This window comes from Canis aureus, chromosome 14 (genome assembly GCF_053574225.1).
Source record: "Canis aureus isolate CA01 chromosome 14, VMU_Caureus_v.1.0, whole genome shotgun sequence".
Classification (NCBI taxonomy): domain Eukaryota; kingdom Metazoa; phylum Chordata; class Mammalia; order Carnivora; family Canidae; genus Canis; species Canis aureus.
Window position 1 is genome coordinate 36,953,838 of NC_135624.1, and position 26,882 is coordinate 36,980,719.

General features: G+C 52.3%; 1 protein-coding gene across 7 annotated transcripts in view; it reads right to left on the minus strand.

The window, feature by feature from the left end:
- Positions 1-26,882, minus strand: part of COL22A1 (collagen type XXII alpha 1 chain) — a 260,407-nt gene that overhangs the window by 118,227 nt on the left and 115,298 nt on the right. For all 7 annotated transcript variants that reach the window (XM_077847369.1, XM_077847367.1, XM_077847366.1 and 4 more), the window contains 5 exons: positions 23,001-23,045; positions 22,706-22,735; positions 22,384-22,437; positions 18,096-18,149; positions 6,238-6,291 (listed from right to left, as the gene is read on the minus strand). In XM_077847369.1, coding sequence (XP_077703495.1) covers positions 6,238-6,291; positions 18,096-18,149; positions 22,384-22,437; positions 22,706-22,735; positions 23,001-23,045 — 237 coding nt within the window. The remainder of the gene's footprint in view (positions 1-6,237; positions 6,292-18,095; positions 18,150-22,383; positions 22,438-22,705; positions 22,736-23,000; positions 23,046-26,882) is intronic.

The following is a 26,882-nucleotide window of genomic DNA, read 5'->3' on the forward strand; positions in this document are numbered from 1 at the left end:
CTCCATCCCATGTTATGCACAAAGAACTGGAACTTGGGAGGGAAATTGTTATGAGACACAGCTGGCATTCAGATGCAAGGACCCTGGTCCCTTCACCTGCCACCCCCTGTGCCCGCCTCCTGCAAAACATCTGCACAGCTTGGAACACAGGTCTGAGCCCTCTGGTTCCAACCCCAGCACTCCCTTGGACAGAGTGCTCTCCTAAGAGACTGTGTGCATTAAATGGGACCAGAACTTTCAACTTTCATGTCACATCCACCTCCTTTGTAAGGACCCGCAGCACCTGGTTCATTGCTATGCACACACTAGGGGCTTAATAACGGCCTGCTTGTCTGGTGCTGTAAATTCAGGAGGTCAGTACCTGTAGCAAGCAATTTACAGAGAGAAGCTGGAAGCAGCTCCAACAGCTGGCAGGGGTCTGGGCACTGCTTCCAGCTGGGGTGGCCACACAAAGGGCACAGCCGTTCGCCCCCAGCCTCCTCTCACTGACAAGGAGCATCTCCTAAGTCCAGGTGAGAAATGCATGGTGGGGGAGGAAGCAGCAATGAGGACCCAATGTCAGCCCGCCTGCCGCTGGTGCCCTGGGGACGCTGCTCAGAGGGCATCACCGTGCCTTCTGACAGCCACGCGGGGACACAGGCAGTAGAGGATGCTCTTCTCAGAACTGCCACCTGGCCTTGGGAGGTTCTGACGTCTGCACCCTAGGAGGCTGCGATCGGCCTCCTCCAGGTGACCAGACACCTGGAGCAGAGCAGACCTCCACTCTGGAGGAAACTCAGAAGGCTTCTGATCCAGCCTCTGGCGAGCCATGGGGGAGGGTCGGTGGGGCAGGAGCGGGGCCTGGGAAGGACCTGGACACGTGGGCCCATCAGCCTAGAGGCCAGGTACGGAGAAGATTTTTTGAAGCACCAACGATCTTCCTGGCCATCTATGAGGCTTTTAGGCATATGGCCCCATGACCCCTAAGCGTCCCCGTTTATTGCAGTCCCTGCACGTGGGGTCCAGCTAAGGAAGCAAACAGAACCCCTATCTGCTAGTTCCCAGCCATATGGCAAGTTCCTTGCTTTACGAAGGCCCAGTCCCCTGGTCTGTAAGGTGGAGCCATCTAGCCTCTGTTCCTTGAGATTGAACACGGTAAGGCACCCAGGACAATAAGCCCTGTGCTGCCCCATGCCATGGGGAAGGTGGTTATTATATTTTGGCCTCCTGCCTGACACCAGCCCCAGCACAAAGTCTGAGTCCGTGTGAAGGGGCGAGTCAGCTGGGGGCAGGGCCCCCCTGGGAGAACAGGGGTGAGGGGTGGAGACAACAAGAACCAGTCCGACTTGGGAATATATTTTGAAGGTGAAGTTGACAAGATTTACAACAGTGTGTGTGTGTGTGTGTGTGTGTGTGTGTGTGTGGAAGAGAAGCGTCAAACCCAGCTGTGTTTGCCCAGAACAAGCAGGTAGCTGGTGGCACCATCTGCCAAGAGAAGGAACATGGGAGGAGCACAGTGGAGGATGAGGTGGCATCAGTGGTTCTTCTGGAGGATGTTGTGTTTGATGCACGACAGCCCGCCCCGGAGGAGCGGGGTGGCAGGAGCCCGGGGGCTTTGGGGGTGGGCCCGGATCTACCCATGGTCAGGGCCTGCAGGGTGGGCAGAAGCAGGGCCCTGCACAGGATCCTAAGAGATGGTGTGGGGGGCCCTGCTGTCCTTTCAGGACATGGGCAGAGGGGGAGATAGCAAGGCAGACCGGGACTCAGGGCCAGACTGTCAGAGAAGCAAGGGTCTGCATGGCCAGAAACCGAGAGAAGGAGGTGCTTTGAGAAGGAAGAAATATGATCATTCGGGAGGTGGAGCAGGGCGCACCTAGGGAACTGACCTGTCTGGGGTGGGGGGTGCCTGGAGAGGATCTGCATGGGTGGCAGGTGGAGAGGAAAGTTCAGGTGAATGCAGGAGGGGGAGATGTGGAGTCGGGAGGACCCTGACCTGCAGGGGTTCAGGAGGGACCACTTGGAAGCCCGCACCCACTTCCCTTCTTCAGGAAATCAAGGCAGGAGTCCACGTGTCCTTGACCCTCACCGCACTTCAGACCAAGGGCAAATTGTCCTGCCTGCTGTTTTAACATTTTTTTTTTTTTTAGATTTTATTTATTTATTCATGAGAGACATACAGAGAGAGGCAGAGACAGAGGCAGAGAGAGAAGCAGGCTCCATGCAGGGAGCCCGACATGGGACTTGATCCCGGGACCTCGGGAGACGACCTGACCCAAAGGTAGATGCTCAACTGCTGAGCCACCCAGGGATCCCTAACATTTGAATTTAAGATCATACATTAGGTTATGTTAAACTAAAACTATTTAACTACTACCTTTATTGGTGAGTCATGATAGTATAAAGGGATTAAAAAATAGGGCTTTGGTTTCGGGTGGCCTGGGCCCAACACTAGATTGCCTCGCACTCCCTCCACGGACTTGGGCAATGCAGTTCCCCCTGTGCCTCAGTTTCCAGAACTGCAGGAGAGAGGCTGGAGCGCCTTTGCTCACCTCAACATGGATTAGTGAGGGTGTGTGAGCAAGCTCGGAGCACTGGAGCCTTGCACACGTGTTGCTCCACTCTCTTTTCCTTTTACTATTAATAAAAATACACAAATAACCAGTTAATCTAGTTATTACTGAGTGACAAGTTAACCAACAGATTTAAATGTTAACAACATAATAACGACTGTTCTCGTTGTTCCCAATGAAAACAGCTAAGTAGTGACTACTAATAAAAGTGAACCAATCGGTGTAATTAGTATTAATGAAATAACATTCGATCCGTCCAAAACGATGGCGGCTACGCAGCTCTTGAACATTCTCCGTAATGACAATGATGGTGCATAAACAACCACTTAACCTAATTCTCATTAATAAAGGAATGGCAAATAGTTATTCCCAATAACCACCTAGTTCCAACTGGCAGAGATTCATGAAGCTGGATGGGATGTGAAGATGTGTGGAAATTACTTGCACAAATTAGCCTGGCAATCAGGCTGCTTATGTGGCTTGGAAATGTTTGCTGTTGAGGGAGGGGGTTGTTCATAATTTGTACATCTCCCCCCCGCCGCCCCACTTAGGATGTGGCTCCCGGGGAGCAAAGCCATAATGACTACCTTCCCCAGCAGGGCTCCTGTGCAGAGACCCAGGCCCACAAGCCCACCTAGTCATCTCCAGGGCCAACCCCTCCCCCGGGCCACTGATTCAAGGGCCATCCGTCCTGCCTGCCACACCAAACGCCATCAGTTTCTGCAAATGCCTGACCCGATGAGACACAGATTTCCATTTTGCCTAAAAGGCTGCCAGGACATAAGAGCCACTGCCTCCAACATCATGAATGCATCTATTTATTCTGAAACATTCCAGCAGGTGAAGTTTTTTCATCTTGAAAAAAAAAAAAAAAGGCACCGAAAGCATCTTCCAGGATGCCAGCCGCCCTGGGGCCAGTGCACTCTGAGGTTGCTGAGCGGGCTAATCCCAGTACACGCAGAGCTAATTAAGCTCTGAGCTCCGTCTCCTTGGGTTTTACATGGGATCTGCATTCTTGTCTCACAGGTGGGTATAAAGAATAGTCACAATTATGTACGAACACTAAAGAGGGTGTCTTGACAATGGCAGAAATGAAACCCTTTATCTCCCTTCCTTCTTCTCGACAGAGCAGAAAAGATTCTCAGCAGAAGCAACCTTGATTTTCCAGATGGGTGTAGGCAGGAGCCACCTCTGGGCCCCGAGAGAGGCCGATTATCTCACCTCTCACCCAGAATCCAGCTCCCTGGACTGTCTTCTCTACCTGCAAGTCTCTCTGCCCCGCTAAGAGGTGGCTCCTCCGGGTGCATGCATGAAATCTGCATGGTGGCACCCAGATTTCACACGCCCTCTCCGATCCGCAGAGCTGAGTGTGGCACACAGTGGGTACTTACAGATAAATCCCTCTTGAATGGATGACCCAATGAATCACAAACAAGGGGGACTGTGGCAAAGCCCAGGAAAGGTGAGCATGCAGCTTGTCAAGAGGAGCGAATCAGAGGGGACGGCCGGGGGTGCCCCACAGCAACCTCCTCGTGTGGGGACGGTCGGCTGCAGTGAGCATCAGGTCCACTGGGCAGTGATCCCATCAACGGTGCCAGCCCCTCCAGGCTCTACGTTGTCCAACTCTGAACCCTGAGATCCCCCATATCTATCAGATTTCCCTATTTCTGGCAAAAGTCCTGGAGAGCCCAAGCATATTTATATTACAGCACCCAGCTCAATGCCTGGCATTCGGTAAACATTCAATGAAGGAAAGCGATTTCAAAGCTAAACGTGAAAGAAATATATCATCCAAGGTAGCAGGAAGAAAAAAAAAGTTGTAAGTAGCGGCAAAAAAATGTAGCTTAAAGTAATTTGATGGAGCTTCATGTATGGTGAAATTTGAAATACAAGCTTTGCTTCTGGAAAGCAAGGTAATAAAACAAATGCAGAAAGCGCTCTATTTTTCACCATTAACATCAAAACCCCACGGTGAATGTGGAATCTTTAGAAAACCGTGAATTATGATTGATTTTATACCCCCTTATCGCATGCTAGATCCGGACCTAACGGGAGGTGCCAGGATGAAGTCTGGGGAGGTGTGCAAGGCGCCCATCACTCACCAGGACGCTTTGAATGTCAGCGAGCAATAAAAGCTGGCCTCGGAAGCACAGAGAGCACCGTCTCCAGGGGGGGTGCCTCCCTGCTGGTGCCTGATGGATGGAGAGAGTGGTGCCCCACGGATGGAGAGGGTGGTGCCCAGTGGCAGGTGGGTGCTGAGGCCCACGGCTTCACCGCAGCTCAGGGGGCAGCCAGCGCGACCCATGACTGTGTGTCCCTACTCACTGCCACTGCTCCGAGGAGAACAGGGATAGGGTCCCCAATGGGTGCTCCTTGTGCCTCAGAGACCTCATCGCCTGGGCCACATCCCTGTTCTCTTCCACCACAATATGGCCCTCCCTTTTATTCCTTTTGGTATTTTTCACAAGTGGTGTAACTTGCCTCCAAAATGTCCTAGCCACCAGGTGGTGATGCTGGGATCAGAACCTGGTGTCTGACTCGGGGACCGTGCTCCCTCCCTTCATGGTTCTCTTCTCCTGAATCTACGGATCTGGGGAGGGTTAGGGAGAGGCCTTGATTCAGGAGCAAAGGGAGAGTGAACACCTGCACCCACCAGGCCCGGGCTCCCAACGCATGCTCACTGTGTCCACACTATAGGTATGGGGGACTGAGACGGTCTGGGCCCAAGATCCCCTAGGGAGCGAGGGAGGCGACTGCTTAGCAGCCAGCAGCCCTGAGCAAGTCTCTCTGGATCTGGGAGCCTTGCCCTCGATCTGGAAATGATGGTGACCCTGAGTCGGCCCATCTGGCAGGTGGCTGTGGGGTCCCCAGGGGATCACAGGTGACTGTGTATGTGTGGGAGCGGGAAGCCCGACAAAGTGCGGGGCCGGAGGAAGTGCCACGAGAGCAGAGTCTGAAGCACCAAGGGAGTGAGGGGAGCAAGGAGGAGGAGAGGGCCTCCAGGGAGCGAGACGGCACAGAGTGTGAAGGGGGCCCTGACCCCAGCATTTACAGAGGGGTAGACTGAGGCCCAGAGTCGGGGAGGGAGCTGGCCAACGTCACAGTGGATAGGGAGTCAGACACCAGAAATCAGGTGTGCGGTCTCCTGGAATAGTGTGATGGTTCTGGTCCCGTGCCGAGCCCCTTCCAACCCCGAATGCACGGTCCAGCCACCCCGTGCTTAGTGCGGTGAGCTCCAACCAAACGCGGGCCTGTCCACACCTGCACACAGCCTGTGTCCCAAACCAGGTGTCTCTGCAGAGCTGAGCCCTGCCGGGAAAGCCCCTTCTCTGCCTCTGCCTGGCTGGCTGCACGCTGTCCATCAACAAACACCTCGTCTGGGGCGCCGCTCCCTGAACCTCACTGCTTCCCTTTCTCATCATTCTGGTTGGTCATCACCGTGTCACCCCTGTCTGCCCTCCCACAGATGGAAATTCCTTCAGGGGGGCAAACCGTGGCCGTTCTCCTAGCACAGGAGCAGGAGGCTGAGGGAGCCAGTGGAGACGGGAGGACGAAGGACCCCCTGAACATTCCTTCTGATGAGGTGACCATACGAGACCGGTTACCAACCTGAGAACTGCTAACCGATCGCTTCTTCCATCAGAGGAAGCAGCGTGGCTGGGGAAGGGCACGCAGGGGTGGCAGTTACCTGTGGCCCCAGCAGTCCAGGGGTTCCCGGCGGGCCCACTTCACCTTTCTTCCCCTGCGTACAAAAGAAGAAGCAAAGATTAACAGCAGGCAGGGAGAGCCCGAACCCGTGTAATAACGTGTCGGTGGAAATGCCCATCTTGATTTCTCAAGCTCGCTGGTCCACGGGTGGGGGTGGGGGGGCCCACCTGTCGGGATCCCCTCCTGAGAAGCAGTACGGGATTGGGGCAGGAGCCTCGGGCTCTGAGTTCAGGGAGGTTCAGCTTTGGCTCCCAGCTCGGTGACCTAAGTGGATTTGGCAACATGTGGCCTAAAGACACTTGAGGCATGTCTCCTTGTCCTGCCGTCTGCCACTCAGTTCCTTTCCCCGAAAGCAACTAATCCTACCAGATGTTGGCTCATCTGTCTTTCCAGAGGCGTGTTACGTGTAGGCCAGCATCACACACACACACACACACACACACACTCACACACACGTTCCCTCCGTCCCCCCTTTTGTTTTCTCTACAAACTGTAGCACATCGTTCAGTCTGCTGGCTGCTTGTTTGCACGGAACAGCCGACTCGGGCGCGTCCCGCAGGAGCAGGTGGACAGGCGGGCTGTTCTCGCCACTACAGTGTTGACCCTAAGGGTGAAGTGGGCTGCACAGCCGGGCGGGTCGTTATGGCCTCTTCAGCTCTGCGGAGCCCTGGGTAGGGGATCTGCGACCCCTCTGTCCCCCACCGCTGAGGAGTGGCCCTGTCCCCAGGGCAGCGGGGCTACGCAGTGCTGCTGAGGGATCCCGCCTCCACGTCCCACGGCTGCCATGAGACAAGGTGCCTCTCCCATGGACGCGCCTCCGGGAGGCCGTTGCAGGGTCTCATCGATGCAGCTTTATTCCAGGCTCAAGGATTTTAGGGCTGCACAGGGGAGAAGGCTGGGTGAGCCGGAGGGAGTGGTCTCTAAGGAGCTGCAAGGCCTAAAACCTTGAGTCTCACACGTTCAACTCAGCCAGCTGGAGGATCAAGGCTCCGCCGTGGCCTCTGCCCCAAGGGCTCACGGGTTCATGGGGAGGCAGACCTGCACCCCTGAAATGACAGCGCTCCTGACACACACACGGCATGGAAGGGCGCACACATAGCCCTGGAACTCTTAGGTCTGCTACAAGGTCTTGGGAGGACTTCCTGGAAGAGGTGCTGAACTAGCACTTGAAGAAGGAAGAAGTGCGTCCCCAGTGGGGCATGCATTCACTCGGGGGCAGGGCAGGCGAGTGGGAGCTGGGGCAGTGGGAGCAGCGCCTTGGCAGAGGATCTATGTGATCGTGATGCAGGGCTACAGGGCTGGGCCATGGCAAACGAGGTCAGCTGGGGGCCAGGAAGGGTGTTGTCGGTGCCCTGGGCCACAGGGAGCCACCCACGTGGCCAAAGATGTCGAGTTACCCTACAGCACGGTTGGTGTGTGCTGGTCCTGGAAGCAGCAGGAAGGACGGAGTGAGAGGCCAATCAAACCCGTTCCCAGAGCTCCCCGTGCCCAGTCACCTCCTGCCCCTGCACCACCCACCACCCTCCCTCACCACTGCCCCCGACGCTTCCCACCACCCCCCAAAGCAACCAGAATCACATCCTTAAAACAGAAATCAGGTCCCATCTCCTCTGCCCAAATCACCGCACTAGTTCTCAACATGGAGCCCCATGTAACAGCCTCCCCTTCTTTCCACAACTGCATTCTGCTCCCTGCCCGGCTCATTGCCTCATCCTCTTCCCCTCATTCCAGCCACGCTGCAGTCCCTCCTCCAGGATGAACACGCCAAACGCACTCCCACCTTGAGGACTTTCATGCTCGGTACATGCTCCCCAGGCATCCGCACGGTCTCTGCTCAAAGGCCCTGCGTCCCCGTGTCGTCTCTGACCAGCCCAAGTCTGACCAGCTTCCCCACCGCCACCTGCAGCCCCCGCCCTGCTGTCCTTCCCTTTGCTGGCATCACTACCAGGTACACCGTTGATGTACGGACATAGTTGGTCATCGCCTGCCCGCCAGTACTGGCTGCAAGCCTTCTGGAAACAGGGCCTGGCTCTGTTTTTGTTCAATGCTCTACCCTTGGGCCCAGGACAGAGCCCATCACGTGGTGGCAACCCAATGAATGTCTGGGGGCTGGATAAATTGCTGCTTCATGACCGATGCGGTCTTGAAGCAGGAGGATGGCAGGAGAAATGGCCATGAGGGGTGGGGAGGGGCTGTGCAAGGACCGGGAGGCACATCCTGGCACCTGTGGACTTGCAGAGAGAACAATTCGGAACCCCGGATCAGCAGGCCCCCGGGCCACGGAGCACATCAGCCTGGAGGTGCAGTGAAGCCTAGGTCAGAAGGCTCTTCTTGACACCCGTCAGGTGGAATTCCAAATGTGGTCCCAGACACCTTCAGAAATGAGCCAGGGCTGGAGGCATTTGTCTCTGCCTCCATCCGATCCTGCTCTGATGAATGCAAACATCGGGGAGCAGATCACAAGAGACCTAAGAGTTGCCAGCTCCCCTTCCTCAGGGAATGGAAGCCAGACATCTTCAATTTTGTATCTAGACAGGCACCCCCTCCATCTGCTGCCAGGTCATTCCACTGAGAGTCACGACTTATTTACAAGATGAATAAACCATTTTCCCTCAAGGTCAGTGGAATGGCCTGGTGAGTAGTCATCAGAATTCAGAACCTAGGCCAGCAAAGTAACTCTGTTTAGAGGAAGAAACAGAGAAATGGATCATTTACTGGTTGGTGGGAAAGGATCAGAGGCAAGCAGGAGGGATGCGTACGTCACATCTGGGTTGTGGTTGAGCAGAATTACTGACTGGGGGCTGGTTTCATTGGGGTGCATGCCAGTGTCCCTCCTCAGATGACCCACCACCTTTAGAGGCGGCTCCCCGTTTCCCTCAAGTTTGGGCACCTTGTGTAATGACATTGCTAACGTTCAGGGGGATGAGCCCCTGGGATGGTGAAGAAATCTGCCAAAGGAGTTGCTCTTAGGTCAGGGAAGTAAGATGTGATCTGGAAAAGGAGAATTATGGGGCAGATAGGAAGGGTCCAGTGGGGAAGACAGAAACATAAGCAAGTGCACCTAGAGAAGCAAACATCCCAGCTTTAGGGTTTTGGCAAGAAGGAAAAAAGTTAGAAGGTGGCAAAAGGTCAGAGGAAAAAACAGAAATTTGTGATTGTAGCTGCGATCAGAAGGTGACATAATCTTTCATGGGTCACCCATGAAAGGGCATCACCCACAGAAACATTAGTGTAACGTCTCTGGCTCTGGCCAGCCCCAGCACCCATGTTCGTACCTTCTCCACCCACAGCATCTGGAGCTGCCCTCAGTGCACTTCAAAGTCTTCCTTCCTTCCTCCCCTCCCTCCTCCCTCCTCCCTCTTCCTTCCTTCCTTCCTTCCTTCCTTCCTTCCTTCCTTCCTTCCTTCCTTCCTTCCTTTCTTCCTTCCTTTCTCCCTCCCTCCCTCCCTCCTTCCCTCCCTCCCTCCCTTCCTTCCTCTCTCCCTCCATCCCTCCCTTCCATCTATCTGCTGTCCTGCCTGCAACCACATGAGCCAACCTTGCTCACATAGCCAGTCTCTTCCCTCCAGACTTTTCTGAGCCAACCTGTATCTTCCACAAATTTCATTACTTGTCTCTCTATATACCCTATGCTGGGAGGCGATTTTCCTAAAGGGAGAAAGTTCTGTCCGAGGTACTTCTCTAAAATGGTCAGCGGTTCCTCCTTACCTAAAAGCTGTGACATTTGAGCTGTTTTATTTGGAAATCAATGGCCCCTTGACTCTAACATGTCTTTTGATCTAGTGTCCAGCATCCACACTTCCCTCCCTAAGTGACAGCTCAAGCCAGCTGCTTAGCTTGACCCCAAACAACCCCCTCAGGACTCCTGGCCCCGGAGACTCTGCTCACACTGCCACCTCTGTCCCACACTCCATCTCAACTTGTCAAAATCCTACCCCTGGCCAGTGCCACCTCTTCCATGAAGCCCTAGGAATACTGAGAAATGTGACAAAAACATATTGAATATACAGAGTCCCTGGTGCCACTCAAGAGCTGATGAGTTGGAATTGCCAGGGATGGGGCACAAAGCTCTAAGTAAGTAGTTTTGAGGACTTGGCCACTCACCACAAGCAAAGGATCTCTCCATGCTCCTTCTTGACCCCCTTCCTCTACAATATTGAAAGAAAATGAGTTCAGAAACTAACGTGGGTGGGGAGGGCAAGCCACTTAACTTGCTGAGTCTCAGTTTCCTCATGCAGAAAATCATAATTATTGTAATTATTTGAAAAGATAGCAGTGGAAGAAATAATTCAATGTTTGAGGAAGTGCTTTATAAGGAATAATAAAGCATCGTGCAAACATGACAGATCGCCGCAGGAATGGGGAGGAATAAGATGGTGGCTATGATGAAGAAGAAATGGTAATAACAGGATTCTAGCTCCTCTGAGTCCCTGAAGTGGGTAAGAGAATGTGTGTCCAACCGATCCGGTTTCAAACCTGCTACCTCCCAGAAATACCATAGAAATTAAATGAGATAATGTCCACAAAGTGCTTAACGTTGGATCTAATATTAGGAAATGTACAGCAGCGGGGGTGGTGCTGGTGGCAGTGATAGTGACGGTTATGGTGGTGATGACGGTGATGGTGGTGGAGACAACAGTGGTGGTGGTGGTGGTTGAGGTGGTGAAGATGCTGGTGGTGGCGATGGTGATGATAATGGTGAAGGCAGTAATGGTGGTGGTAGTGGTGGTAGTCATAGTGGTAATAACAGTGGTAATGGTGGTGGTAATGATGCTGGAGGTGGCAATGATGCTGGTGGTAGTGGTGATGATAGCAGTGATGGTTCTGGTGGTGGTGGTCATGGTGTTGCTAGTGGTGGAGATCATGGTGGTGATGGTGGTGGTGGTAGTGATGGCGGTGATGATGGTGATGATTATGGTGGTGGTGGTGGTGATGATAATGATGAAGGCAATGACAGTGGTGATGGTGGTGATGACGGTGGTGGTGGTGGTAATAGTGATGGGGGTGATGGTTAAGGTGATAATAGTGGTGGTGGTGATTGTGATGGGCAGGGGTGAAGGTGGGAGCTCCAGCAGTGGCGGATGTAGCAGCAGCAGCTGCTACATAACCTCTGCATTCTGGACCTATAATCAGCTGTGGGGATTTGGGAAGTGCTGGCCAGAGCAAATTTTGCAGCAATAAAGAACTGTTTTACTAACAATAAGCCTATGTCTTGTCATTTTTCTTTTCCTCTCTTTTAAATTGCTACCCAACACAATATCTGGGTAAGTGTTTGTAATTCATCATGAGGGCGGATTTTTTGAGCCATTCTGGATGCCAGGATGCTGAGCGGGACTGATATTTCCAAGGCTTCCTATCTGCCCATGGAGAAGAGGAAGCCCATAAATCCAGAAGAGCGGCAAGTCCTTCCCAGCCAGGACGAGTCAGCACAGCCGCGTGCGGGCCCGTTAGCAGCGGAAAGCATCGCTAGTGCAAGTGATTCTAATATGTGCCGTATGGTCTCTTGCTCAGTTCCTGTTCTCCAGGCCTCCAAATGTCAAAGATGATTATTTTCTACTGGTTAGAGCTGAAACCAGGTGCTCAGGGAAAACCTAGGGTGTCCTGACATAAACCCTGGCTCCGTGCCACAAAATGAATCAAACAGTGGCCTGTGATCCAAACGATGCTGTTACCATCTGGTAGAGTAGGGAAAAGCAAGGGGGAAAAAGGCTTTAAAACTTGAAAAGTAAAACAAATTTGACCCAGGTTGCCACTGACAAAAAGATCACCCTCGTTCCTCTCCCTCGAATTACGAGAAACAGGAGCCGACACGTCTGATCGCTTTCGGCCATTAGGGAGACCCTCAGCCCCGAAGGCAGTGGCCAGAGATTAGAGCAGTGCGCAACAACGCATCCTCCTGAGCTGGAACTGGTAGGCAAGAAGGTGCCCACCCCCCAAGGACCGCTAAGGTCCGGATGAGAATTGAGCCACTATTTGTTTATACTCCGTGTGACACAGAGCAGTTGGATTTACCGTTGTAAGTCTTGGTCTCCTCATTTGCAGAATGTGAGTAAACCTGCCCTATCTCACGGGATCCTCGCAAGAATTAGTGAGAGACAGGAGTGCAAACGGTTACCCAAGCACCTGCTGCGGATCAGCTCATCATGCAACCAGGGCTGTTTCCTTGCTACTTTGTATTAGTTCTGCACCTGTTACAGACTCTGTCTTAAAAATATGTTCTGAAAGCGACAGACTCAATCAGGCACAACAGGAGACATGTGGAGATGGCCCCCTTGGGCATCCCATTTGGTAGGGCGCTTCTTCGGTTCTTGCCCATTGAAGGGAGACTCCAGAGGCTGTTGAAACCGTGATCAAAGGAACCAAAGGGATCATCACCGGCTTGTGGGAGAGGCAGCGACGAAGTCCAGAGTGACCTTGAGCAGGTCATCATCTGATCACCCTGGACATGACATTTCTCACCGTCCATCTCAGGGATCCCTCCCGTCATGATGATTTTATAATCTAGATGTTCCAAATTCTGCATTAAATGCAAATGCCTGATGACATAGAAGTCTCTTAAGCAAAGAAATCTCCACTTGGTTTTGTCCAGAAAAGAGGAAAGAAAACACGTAGGGTATTTCGGGTGGGACCCAGCAGCGCAGCACACAGTAACAGGGCAGCAAAAGTAAAGGTACAGACAGGACCGATCTCTTAAAACAGAGCACGCCCTGTGGAAGGTCCGGAGCCGGGTCCCGGCCCATACACATGCATGTGTATCTTATATGCTGGGATGTGTTGTTCACGTACTCTCTATGTGTGTATTGAGATATATACATTTTATAAGTGGGAGGCACTCTTCTAAGATGCTACAAACACCCAGATAAAGAGCGTTCTCACAGGCATACATTCTAGTGAAAACAAAAACAAACACATGCCCAAATAAGAAAAATACAGTTTGCTGCAAAAACTAAAACAGGATGGTGTGAACGCAGCAAGATGATGTCTACTTTGGGGTGAATGATTAGGGCACGGAAGATTGTTTTTTTATTATTATTATTTTTTAAATCAACCCTGTGGATGCTTTTGAGTGTCCAAGTGCTTCAGTGGCCTTGAGCCAGGCTGGTTCTACTTCCAGAACATTCCGGGTTCAGGTGCAACTGCAGCACTGGCTGCTTCAGCTACGTAGCCGTGCTCCCCATCAACCTCTCCCTGATGCCTGGCTCAGACAAGCAGGAGGGAAGCAGAATCTCAGAAAGACAAACAGGGTGTAGCACCTCCCCACCACCCCACCCTATCTAAGGCAGGGAGCCCAGCCTGGGGAGGAAGGCCTAACACCCCACGCTGGGGTGCCTTGTGTGCCACAGCTCTGCAGGGTGGCATCTGGGGGTGGGGGTGCCCGGCTCCTCATCCTCCCATTTCACTATGTCATTGTGGAAAAATACCAGCTTTGTCCAAAATTAATGTGTTTACCTTGCCGGGGATTACACTGTCTGCCTGTTGCTAATCTCTAAAATAAAGGGCCGGATCGCTTTCCGCAGCCTGTCTATTAACCTCAGCGTCTCAGTCCCTGGGTCCCGAGGCTTGTCGTGGTCTTGTCTCTTCCCTCTGCCAGCCTGAGCGTGTGCCCCGACACCAGGGAGTGAGGTTTCGGTTGAGGTTGATGAGGAGGAAATGACAGGTCACCGTGAGGGAGGGAGAGGGAGCTAATTTTCTGAGTAAGTCATTCTGTCTCGGCTTCTTCTGACTCAGCCAGAGACGGACTGAGCAGGAAGCTGCTGCCGAGCCCACAGTAACATCAGGATTTGCCTCTACCCACAGGTGCAGCCATCGAGCTAGCGCTACCACGGGATGCAACTCAGCCCGAGCCATAAGCTTGCGGAGGGCCACCACAGGGCCACGGGTCCTGGGACACGCACTTGGGGTCGCCGGCTCCATCACGAGAGGGAGGAGGAGGGAGGAGCCCTCCTCCGTGCTCCTGGAGCACTTGCCGTGAATACACCGCCCTCCCTGTGGCCCTCAGCTGGGTCTCCTGTGCGGGACCCCGCGTGTCCCTGCCGCCTGGCACACCGTGGGGCCGGGATGGGTGCCCCGGTAGCCCCTGTCCCTGGTCTGGGCCGCCACCCTGCCTTCTGCTCTCTGTGGCCATCTCCCAAGTGGCCTTCCTCCCCTGCAGTCCATTGTCAACACAGAGAGGCCAGATGGATGCATTCATGCAAGCCGGTCACTCCGCTTCCCCATACCCCAAATCCTGCAGCAGGCAAACTGCGGCCGGAAACATGGGCAATGACGGTCAGGGGAATTCCAAGCACAAAATACATACGTGGTGACACTTTTCCATCAGCCTGGGTGGGTTTCCTTTCTTTTGTTTCCTTATCTTCGAGAGGGAATGATGTAATGAGCTTTGGGGTCACTTTGAACGAGCCCGCGGGGTGGTCGGGGCTGACAGAAATTAAGCAAGTTGGCCAATGACGAGGTGCGTGTTGAGATGCACGTGGAGCATATTGCTACTCTTTCTACTTGTGTATCCTTTTTTCCATACTAACAGTCTTGAAAACATATTCAGTAGCCCCACGTTTTCCTCCTAGTAAAAGCCCAAATCCTCACAAAGGCCCCCCAAGCGATGTGACCATGTGATGCGGCATCCGGTTCCTCTGACTGACCGCCTCCCGCCGGCCCCAGGCTGCCTCCGGCGCAAGTCTCTGCTCACACACCTGCCTGTGTGGCCGCGGCCTCGGGGCCTCAGCTACCTCCTCCACCTGCCGTGCACCCCTTGGGCTACCAGCCTGGCCAGCGCCCCATGTCGGTCCTCCTGCAAGCCCGCCCAAACTGCCCTTGGCCACCGGCCCTCCCTGCATCATGTAAGCGCTAAGGTGATGGTTCTCCTTCCTGGAGAGGAGGTAAACACCAGTGGGCAGGGATCTCCAGCCTCCTCACTGAAGGATCCCGCTGCCTACAGCACCACCCAGCACCCGGCACCTGGCACCCGGCACCCAGCACCTGGCACCCAGGAGATGCTGTGGAAACACCTGCTGGATGGATGACCCTGTGGAGAGAAGGAGAGGGTGGGAGGGAGGGGTGAGGATGGGAGGGGTGCTGGCGGAAGGAGAAGGAGAGGGATGGGTGCAGAATCCCCAGGAGGATGATGCTGGCTGAGTCTGAAGGAGAGAAGCCCCAAGCTGGAGAACAGCGAGCACAGATAAAAGCTGAGGGCAGGAGCAAGTGTCCTGAGGCAGGATGTCCTCTCTGGGGGGCACTTCCCGAGTCTGCATCACCCTCTCCTGTGCTGTGGGAGCATCAGTTCCTGCTGAAATGCACAGGCTCTCACAAGGCCTGCTCAGACACCCCCTTCCCTGTCTGCCCGGATCCCTCCCCGCTGAATACCGCAGGGTCCCCACGAGGCATCTGGGTTATCTGTCCACATGTCTCTAGTCCCTCAGGCTGTCGGCTCCTGGTGGTTGAGACAGCAATCTCTTCAGAGATTCCCAAGGCATTTAACCGAGGGCTCCTGCCTCCCAAGAGCATGACGTGAGCTTTGCAGACAGACACACGGGAGACCAGAAGATACCAGGCTTTGGAGAGACACAGTAGTGGGTGTGCCTCCCTGCGAGGCGGCCGGTGGTGCTGTTCTATCAGAGGCCGCCCTTCCTCTGTGCCAAGGGGGACGACAAACACTGTCCTAGGGCTGCTGAGGTCTGGCACGTGGAGCTCAGCACCTCAATGCATACCACTCCCCTCCACCCTGGCTCCTTTCCTGGGTCTCCAGGTTCATCCCTCAAAGCTCCATTCTGGGTGCATGCACCCAACTCTTAAGGCCCTCCGGCCAGAGTAAAGGTTGGAATGGGCTAAGAACCCCACCACACGGGCAGCTGGTGTTCCACTGAGGGGTAAGAGGTGTTTCTGGGGGTGACAACAGCTATCCTGGGGGCCACATGAACCCTCCCTGGGGTGCCAGGAAGTCACGGCCAAGGAAGCGTGGGCCTCGACCAGCAAGCTCCGAGCGAGAGGTGTCCTCTCCCCCTTTTCATAAGAGTCGATCCGAAAGAAATATAGTTAAAAAAAAATCAAAAACCCTTTGCATCATCTTTGTCATCTTCGCATCAAGAGTTCCACTCAGCATCTAATTCTACGTTAGGAAAAGTAATGTTTGCAGCGGCTCAGCCCAAGACGAATTAAGGTTCACCCAAACGTCAGTTACATAATGTACAAAGATTGCTGTTTTGTCTTAAAAGACCATGTGTGAGCATGTAGGGGAAGTGGGAGTCATGCCAGTTGCCATGTCTCGCTGCCCACCAGGGGTGCAGCCCCAACCTGAGCACGTTTTCTCCCCCAAACCAGGCCCGCGGGGATGCCTTATTGTAACAGAGTAAACACGCTCAGAGAGGGCAGGTGACTTGAAGAGTCACCCAGCTGCTCAGAAGTCGGGCCAAGCTTCAAACCCAGGTCTATCCTGCCACAAAGTCCAGGCTCCCTGCATTATACAGATGAGAAGGCAACCTGGCTTTGGCCGGGAAACTGAGGCCAGGGCTGGTGATGCTCAATGGGACGTGGCATGTCCACGTTCTTCTCCTGGGTAAGTGGCTTCCCACCCTCCCACCTAACCCGTGCGCCACCCCCCCACGACACCTTCCCACAGGTCAGCTAGCTTTCCACATAAGTTCCTCTTAGAATCTTTAGGGTTTAAGGCAGTTACAAAGTGCAGAAGTGCTTGGAAACCAAAGAAGGAAGTTCATCAGGGCATTAGGCAGGTTGGAGTCTGTAGAGTCATAAGGGCAGGTCACCCAGTTTCAGAATTGAGGCTATAAAGAATGATGAGAGGGTGGGTCCAGCCTGCTTGCACAGAGGAAGCCACAACGCAGCTGTAATGCTGTCCACCTCGCTGAGCTCGAGAAGCGCCAGGCTGGAGGGGCCACAGGGGGCCTGGAGAGCCGCTGCCAGATGCAAGGCCCCCGTTCCCGCTCATCTGTCAGGGGCCGCCCAGCCTCTGTCCGAACACCCCCAGGGGCAGTGAACGCACCACGTCCAGGGGCTGCCCACCCCCTTTGGCAGTGCTGTCCCCTCGGACAGTCTCTATGTGAACCAGTAAGAGATGCTACAGGCTGGAGGTCAGCAAACATTGACTTGAGACCCTACTCTGTGCCTGGAATCCTGCTAGGACCTGGGGACATGGAGTCGGGGGGGTCAGCCTCAGTCATCCTGGGGACTCCGAAGAGGGCCCCTAACCCAGGTGTACTTTTCCAACCCCCCGTCTTAAACCACAGTACACCGTGTCAGGAGCTGTGCTTAAAAAACCCATAAGGTATGTATAATCTGCGTAAAAAAGAAAGGTGCTTCATTAAATTAAATTAGATTAAGTTAAATTACATGGAATACCATGAGATATTACGATATTCAATAATGATACGGATGTTTAAAGTAGCTAATAGCCTATCGGCAGCTCTCTATCCTTTTCCTTGCCCCGAGTTTTAATTCTTTCTTGGGGATTTAGCTCAAATATTACCTCTTTGAAGAAGTCCCTGCTGCCCTGCAGGCCGGATCAGTTGCCCCTTCTCTGTTTTTTTATTTTTTTTTTCCTCAGCACTGGGCTTCCTTCTGCTGGGGCTCTGATCACACAGGGCTGTGAGGTTCCACATACATGACTCCCAACAGCCGACAGCCTCATCTCCACATCCCCAGGACTGATCTCCAGGCTGAACTCCGAATGGACCCCCCACCATGTCTGATGAACTAAATCTAACCCTCAGATATGCTTCCAATATTCCCATAAAGCTCATGAAGCTGGCACCATGACCTCTGAGCCGCTGAAATGGGGGCCCCAGGGCGGGTGAGCTGGGGATGGGAAGGGAAAGACTTGTCACTCACCCGGAGACCTTGCAAACCAGGGGGTCCATCCTTGCCTTCAGGACCCATCAGGCCCTTTAGGAGCAGCAGAAAGGAAAAAAAAAAAAAAAGAAACAATGGTCAACACAGAATTTAACACCACACGTTGTACTTTGCCTTCTCATGCTCGTTGGATTGGAAAATCCCATCTTGTTTCAATGGGGAGACAGGGAGTTCAGGAGGGAAAAAAGTTCTGTCCCTGCAAATCTGTAATACCTTAAAACATGTGCACCTATCTGGCCTGATTAAGCATGTTTAGCAACCAAGAGGTAGGTGACATCATTCACATTTTGAAGATGTACACAGTAGGGGTCAATGTCTTGCATTTGTGCTTCGAGTAAAGCATACACAAAAGAAGCATCTGGAACCCAATGTCGTTAGCTGTGGGCCTAGTGCCATTCCCCTGTATGTTGCTGGCTCAGCAAGAACTAGCTTGGGTTCTGTGACTTGGTCAACAGTGATATACAAAACAGGACCGTCTGGACAAATAAATTGAATCGTCTAGGAAATTTCAGTTTCATTTTTTTTAAGGATTTTATTTATTTATTCATGAGAGACACACAGAGAGAGGCAGAGACATGGGCAGAGGGAGAAGCAGGCTCCCTGTGGGGAGCCAGATGTGGGACTCGATCCCAGAACTCCGGGATCACACCTTGAGCCCTCAGCTCAACCACTGAGCCACCCAAGCATCCCAAAATACCAGTTTCAATGGAGCAAGGAACACTGGTGCATGAAGGGGTCCTACTGACCCGATCCTTCAAATCCTACCCCCCCCACAAGACCTCCCCACATATCTGCTGCATGGCCTCAGCCAAGTCACGTGGCATCCATGAACCTCAGTTGGCTCATCTCTAAGGTGAGGGTGATACATCTACCTACCGAGTGGCTTTGGGGACCACATGAGGAACGGATACAAAAGCCCCGATGGAGCACCCACCCAGACCTCCTGACTGCACCCTGATTGAGCCCCATGTGACGGCTGCTCAAGGGAGTGGGCAAATGAGACCCTCAGCTCTGTGCTGTGATCATCAACTTCCTGGGTGAAGCTCCCCCTCCGCAATCCCATTTCTTCAATGAATATTATCATACAAAGAGCTCCTATGGCTGAGTTTTGCATGACTGTTAAGGAGCTGGACTGGATTTCCATCCAAATTATTTTCTCTTAAGAACGCCGTGGAAACAAACACGTAGATGGAAAGCCTGCAGGAACTACAGGCCTACATCTCCCTTCCTCACAAGGATCATCCTACTGAGCTCAGGGCACACAGTGAGGGAAGACCCTGTGAGTGAGTGACATTTCCTGGAGCATCAACAAACACCTCACACTTGATCTGAGCGTGCAGCTCGCCCTTCATTATTACGCTCGACCAGATGTTGATAAAATGGCCAGAGCCTGTCTCATCTCCAGCGGGTGGGTGGTGGGGTGGGGGAGGATGAAAGCCGCCTGCCTCCTGGACCGCTCCGGCATTTGGATGCAGACTGCTGCACGTTGTTTTCCATTTAGAGAAGGGGATACATTTTCCTCTCTCTGGGACTGCTGAACACAAATTCCAAAATTTTCCATTCTCTACAGAAGTCACCGAAGCCAGCTTCTCGGTTTGATTCAATCCAATGAATATTTAGGGAGCAACTGCTCTGCGGAACACCCCGGGCCAGGTGCCGCTGGGGATTCAAAGCAGACAGACATGGCAACGATGCGGGTCCTGGGCTTAACAAGCCGCCCAGAGCACCGCTTCGCACGTTAGCTCATGCGGCCCGCACGGCACCGTGGTGCGCGTGATGCTGCTGACGACGGCGATGACGAGGTCCAGATACGAATAAAGCACAAGAAGATCGGAGAGGATGAGTAACGTCAGCAAAGACACAAAGCTACTGGGTGGAAGACCTGGGATGTGAGACCGGATGTTGCAGCTCCATCCCAAGCGCCATCCTTCTGTGCCGGTGGTGCTCTCCGTGAGCTCACCCTGCGGTCAGCCCCACTTTCCTGCCCGTCCTGATTAGCTGTCGTGGGGCCACCGCTATACAAGCATGTACTGGCAAGTCCCCACCGTGAGATAAACTGCATTCAGAGAGGGGCCTTTGGAACCTTCCAGTCCTGGTCCCTCCTCACTGGTCTCCCGCCCCCTGCTCCCCAGGTTCTGGGGCAGGCTGTTATGTTTCTGAGCTCTCTGCAAGGGAATTCCATCACCCACAGTGGGTCCCGCTCTGGGCCCCATCCTAGGGAGAGCACCTAGCATGGAGGGTAGCCTCAGAGCATCGAATGGCCCCATCCTGGGCCGCAGGGCTGCGGCACTCTGGGTGTGTGACCATGCCGAGGGTTTGGACCTGTCCTTGTCCCGAACGATGACCACAGGAAGGACACACGCAGGAAATCACATTAATCATCTTAATTAATCATTAATCATCACAAGTGCTTACTCACGGTTCCTCCTTTCCTATCTCCTTCATCCAACCAGGAGATCAGCCCATGTGTTCTCCTCCCTCTACCTCCAGCATTAATATTTGGCCACAAGTGTTTAAGGTTTCTTCCTTCTGGGCCCGCCCTCCTCATCCATCATAAGGAAATCCGCATAAAGGGGAGGAGGATCCAGAGTGAGCCATCAAGAAGCATGCCTCAGGGTCAAGCAGGGCTAGGCACCGTTAGCTTCTTATCCTTAGCGGGGGCCATGAAGGAAGTAACTCTCCTTTGCACATTTTGGGGGAAGTATCACTGCATTGTGCACTCATGGGCTTGACAGTCAGACACGTGTGGATTCCGAGGTCAATTTTGCTTAATAGCTGTGTGACTATGTACAATCCACTCTGTAGGTCTGCACCGAGGTCCTCATTGGCAAAACAAAAATAATGCCTTCACCCTTGCAGATGTGACATGCATATGTTTGCACGGAAGAATATACTATAGTGTAGGGGGCGCCTGGGTGGCTCAGTTGGTTGAGTGTCGGACTCAGGTCATGATCTCAGGGTTGTGAGGTCAAGCCTCATGTCGGGCTCTGTGCTTGGTGGAGAGTCTGCATGAGATTCTCTCCCTCTCCCTCTGCCCCTCTCCCCCAAAGTAAATAAATAGATCTTAGATAGATAGATCGATAGATCAATTGATTGATTGATAGACACAGTATAGACTTTCAGCACTTGCCCATTACAGATCTGAAATACATATGCACGTATGCCCAGAGATCCAAACATGAGAGCACACCACACTGCCTGCCTCTTCTACTGTAAATCTGCCAACGGTTATCATAATGGTAGGGAGCTCCGGAAAACCAAGCCTTAGGAGATTAAGTAAGACATCCAAGGTTACAGAGACAGAAGGTAGCTCTTCTGACCTGAACTTTCTTGGTGTGAAATTGCTCTAATCACACTAGAATCAAGCATCTGCTAGATTTCTTCTAGCTTTATCCCAACGAAACCATACAGACTTATCCCAATGAGGAATGGGGCCCTGATGGCCTCATATCAATTTGATTTATGGACATTTCAAAATAAGAGTTGTCTTATTTCCTTCGATAAAATACGTTAATTTGAAAGGAGCCATGGCATGTTGCCAGGAGGAGCATGGTATAATCATTGACCTGTGGAATTGACTGTATGCTCATTAATTATCCTTAGTATCTAAACTCACAACACTGAATGATCAGAGTCCCTCTTGCAGGGCCTCTTCCCAAATGGTTATTTACATATGGCTGAATTTGTTACAGTAGAGAACCCAAAGGCTGAAGCCTTCCCGGCCACTGCAAACTCAGTTTGAATCAGAAACACAGGAGGAGCAAATATGCCCTGGAAAAGATTCGCCTGGCACCTCAATGTCAATGCTCTTACCCCAGTTTATCTAAGAGGAAACCAAGGAGTGCCAGTCTGGCTCAGTCGGTAGAGCATGTGACTCTTGATCTCAGGGTTGTGGGTTCAAGCTCCACTAGACTGGAGTCTACTTAAAAAAAAAAAAAAAAAAAAGGAACCTAAAAAACCAGACTGTGTACCAGAAACCCCACTCACAGCCTTTTTAGGACCTGGGGGCTGGGGAGGTGGGCTGCCTGGGTTTCAATTTCAGCTCTGCACTTGCTAACTGTCTGATCTGTGGCCGTTAATGGGAAGTTCACTAATCAGGGCTCAGCTTGCTCCCTCACATGCTGGTGACACCACCACCTATTACCTGGAGTGGGGGGGCGGGGGTGGAACCAGCTTCTGCAATGCCACAGAGCTCAGTAGGGGAAAACCACTGGTTTCCAGACCTAGAGGTGTTCAGAGCAGACCCCGGGCTGGGAGGGTGACTTACCGGAGCTCCTGGTGGCCCAGGTGGGCCCTGGTGACCCCGTGGTCCTGGAGCTCCCTGGTAATAGAAGCCAAATATGCATTAGTCACGGCTCCCTCTTCCCCGTGACTCATGACCCTTTGCTGACTCAGAGTCTACATCCAGGGTTCCCAAAAGGAGCCCAGAGATACAGAATGGGGATCTGCATTCCTGGAGCAAAATCAACTTGACCCATCTCTGGAAGGTTCCATCTGAGTCCATAAGCAGCTTCAACCCTATGGCTGTGGCCTTTCTACCTCTGCCCCCACCTAGAGCCCCACAGGGGGAGGACCCGCGTTCCCCTTACCTGCTCGCCCTTCAGACCCTCTCTCTGCACCTGTATGACAAACCACGCGTCAGCAAAGGTGGTGACGTTTTCCCAACAGCCACTCCCCACAGCTTCATCGGGGGTATTCACACAGCCTGCCGTAATGCAGGAACTTCTCAGATCGTACCCCATTTTTAGTGTTGAAAGCCCCGTATCTGGCTCGAGTGGTCAGATGAGCTCCTCCTCATTTCTAGAGGCAAGGACTCTCCCAAACACCCAATTCCATCAGCGTCAGTCTGCGATTCCAGCCCCCCTGGGATGCCTGGACACTTACCACAGAGCCCGGGACACCAGGAGGACCTGCAGGCCCCACGTCACCCTGCACAGAAAAATGACAGACATTTCAATGGCGTACTTTCTGCCACCTTCCTCTGCCGGTCCCCACCCCTCTGGGGCCCTTGCTTATCTACCCAAGGTCCACGGGACCACTTCCTCCTCCATGCTCCACCTCATGCTGCCACCATGCTGGGTCTTTCTCCCTCCTCTCGGATTTTCTGGGTCTAATTCTTATCTCTGTATCAAGACCAAAGAGGCCTTATTGCCCCTTTTGGGCACATCCTGCCCAGGGCCTACATCTGGTTGCTGCTCTCACAGCTGTTTCCTGCTCGAGAGCACCTCTTGTTCCACTAGCACATGCTCGTACCAGGCACCAGACTGGACATAGCCAGCATGGCGACTACACCTTATGGCGCATCCTTTGTGCCAAGTCCCTGGTTCAGCACGTGGTCAGCATTCAATGTCTATCACATATGTAACCCATGCTGTGATCACTCCCATCTGTTTTCACCAAGTCATGATGTACCAAAGACTTGCTTCGTGTCCCCTTCCCCATGACCTCCGGATCACCTGGCCTACGATGGCTGTGGGTACATCACATTTCCAGGGTGTGAGCTATGTCTTGGTTCTGTGTGGGGCATATTTGTTGACTGTGGCAACAGAAAAATCTTCACTGCTACAACCTTCATGCCCCATGGCTAAACAAGAGCATGATTTGCCGCCAATGTCCTTACACATGACTTGGGGACCAAGCCCCAGAGAGCATGGGGAAGCACGAAGAAACTAACGCTGAATAAGCTGGCACAGAATGACTGATTTGCTGGATAAGCACAAAAAGCATCTCGTAAGTCCCAATGCTGAGGAGTCAGAAGGAGGGACTCGGGCACACGTGTCATCCTGTGCTCCACTCGAGGTCTTGTCACATGGACAGGGCAGGTTATCTCTGACCCTAAACAACCCCGCTGTCCCCACTGGCTGCCCAAGACTTGGAAAACATCTCTGTTTACACAGCATCAGGCATTTTTTCTAGGATCCCAACTACATGTTCTTTTAATCAACTTTATCATAGAGTGGTTTTGGCTGCACAGCAAAATGGAGAGGAAGGTACATCATTAATGGGTGTCAGCCTTCCTTGCTCTACCTTCCTCTTTGTCTCCCACAATAATAGCTCCTATCTCAGCAACATCTTTCTGTTCTAGTTTTTTCTCTCCACGGCACCACCGTCCACATAGACATAGACACACACACACACACACACACACACACACACACACACACACACCATTCTTTTTACCATTGTGTATCGTCTCTAGAAGCTTCCGTGACATATACACGATGATCTCCAGGCCCTCAGAATCTGGCTGGCACATCTTTCCATTTCCCCATGAGCATCTTTCAACCTCCATGAGCAGGATTATGTTTTCCCCATGCTCCCATAAACCTTATTAATACTTTGGTAATGAGGCACCTGGGTAGCTCAGTGGCTGAGCATCTGCCTTCGGCTCAGGGCGTGACCCCCGGGTCCTGGAATTGAGCCCCATATCAGGCTTCCCGCGGGGAGCCTGCTTCTCCCTCTGCCTATGTCTGCCTCTCTCTCCGTGTCTCTCATGAATAAATAAATAAAATCTTAAAAAATATATTTTAGCAATATGACTATCAGAAGCCATTCTCAGCTCTACTGTAATGTTTGTGGGTCTACCTTATTTTCTATTCTATAAACAGATATAAAGGAGAGGTAACTGGGTAGTCATATATGGGAGCATCCTGAATATTTTGGGTTTGGAGATGATGGCATCTCCTTTCTTCCATTTACGCTATGCCTCACTATCATGTTTACTTTTGTTGTGTTTATTGTTATACCCATCATGATCACCATCATCCTCACACCACAAAAGTGAATTTTTAATGACAGTTAGGAAATTAATCGATCGGGGCTTTCTCATTTGCTCAGGTCATTTTACAGAATTGGAGAGCCAATGTCCTGACACATGAAATCACTAATAAGGAAAACTAAGATCCTGTGGTTCATCCATAAAGTTGTGTGCTTGTAGCTAATAGACATTGGAGCCTTTACATCGGCCTGGCTTTGTCTGAAGGACTGAGATTCAAGCTTTTCCCTGCTGGCACTCTTTCCCATCATGGAGACAAGGAGACTAAAGCATGGGGAATGGGTAGTAACTTAATTCAGCACCTTAGACCACTCGGCCACGCTACCTGCCAGCGTAGTAACATGTTCAAGGCCTAAAAGCTAGTAAGTAATAACCAAGAAACCAAGAGTCTGTCCTCGAGTCATTCCTTTGCATTATGTAAGTAGTGTATTTCTGCAAAGGCAGTCAGCATCCCCAGGGGCCCCCAGTGGCCCCCGCCTCCTGGTCCTCACACCCTTGTGGTGACCCCCACAGGTACCAGTGCTAGGCTATGGGACCCACAGCACACAGCAGGAAGGACGCTGGGTGGCCTCTAAGGTGAGGCTATGAGCATGATGGTGGCTTCCGTGTGGAGCCCCTCACCCCGACCTCAGGTCACTCACCGCTCACTCCAAGGGAGGCCACTTCCCCTTCTGTGAGCAGCCCTATGGAGAGGCCGTGTAATGAGGAGGCAAAGCCTTTGGCCGGCAGCCACCACGGAACGTAGGCCTGACAAAAACCATGTGTGTGAGCTGAGAAGCAGATTCTTCAGCTAACCACAGCACGGCTGGCAGCCCAGCCACTACCTCACAGAAGACCCCAGACCAGGACGACCCAACCGTGTGTACACCATGTACCTAGATCCCGGCCTTCAGAGACTGCATGAGGCCACATGATTGTTGCTTTATGCTTCTAAGGGTCAGGAAGGTCGCCACTATCAAGATATAACCAACACAAGCATGGAGTTTAACCTGGCATAAACAGTGCCTCCCTGAGCCTGGGCTCTGCGGTCAGCCACCGTGTGGTAGGCAGACACACACACACACACACACACACACACACACACACGGTAGCAGGAATCACCCACATCCAAACCTCAAGGATCACTCCCTCTTAGTGACTTGAAATACACTACTTATTTTAGAATTTAGCATCCCCTGTCAAGGAACTGTGAGAATATATTAAAATCCTGATGCCAAGATAATATAACAATATAGATCTCAACGCTAAAAATACTTAGGAGAGGGAATAATTTAACTCAGAACTGAAGCCCAAGTGAGCAAGTTTGGGAGACAGCAACGCTCTCCAGCAGCCACGCCTAAGGTGAGGCTTCTTTAGCCTGTGGGTCTGTTTGATTATTTATAACACATAACCTGTCTGCTTCTACAAAGAGTAGACCAGTCTTCCTCTCCTCTTTTGTTCTCAGACTTCGCTGGGACGCGTGCGTGTCAGGCGGTGTGACCTTCACCTGAGCTCTGCAGAGTGATGGAGTCCGAGTGATGCTCCTCGGGCTGCACCTGCCTTAGTTTACCTGGATTTCTCCTCCCTTCGGGTCCCTGGCTATTCTTCAACCCCACATCGGATGCGTTTCCCAGGGGCCTCCCAAAGAATCTGGAACTCGTGATACCATGAGATCCCAGGTACCCCCATGAGAACCCAGGACACACAGTACCTACTTGGTCTTCCCTGCCACCCTGAATGCTTGGGAAGGCTATTATCTTCATTTTCAGAGCATTCACAATTTGCCAAGACTCTTAACATGTGTTTTTTTCCACTGAGAAAACAGAAATTCTGAGCAGCAAATTTATTGAGTTAAGCTTTCTTGAGAGAATGTTCTAAAGGAGATGGCCAGTATGATGAGATGCAATCTTCATTCTGTTTATGAAAGATCTAGTACATTTTCAGAATTATGATTTGGGCAAAAAAAAAAAAAAAGGCCAACTTTTTTTTTAAAAAAGTGCTGCAGAGAAATG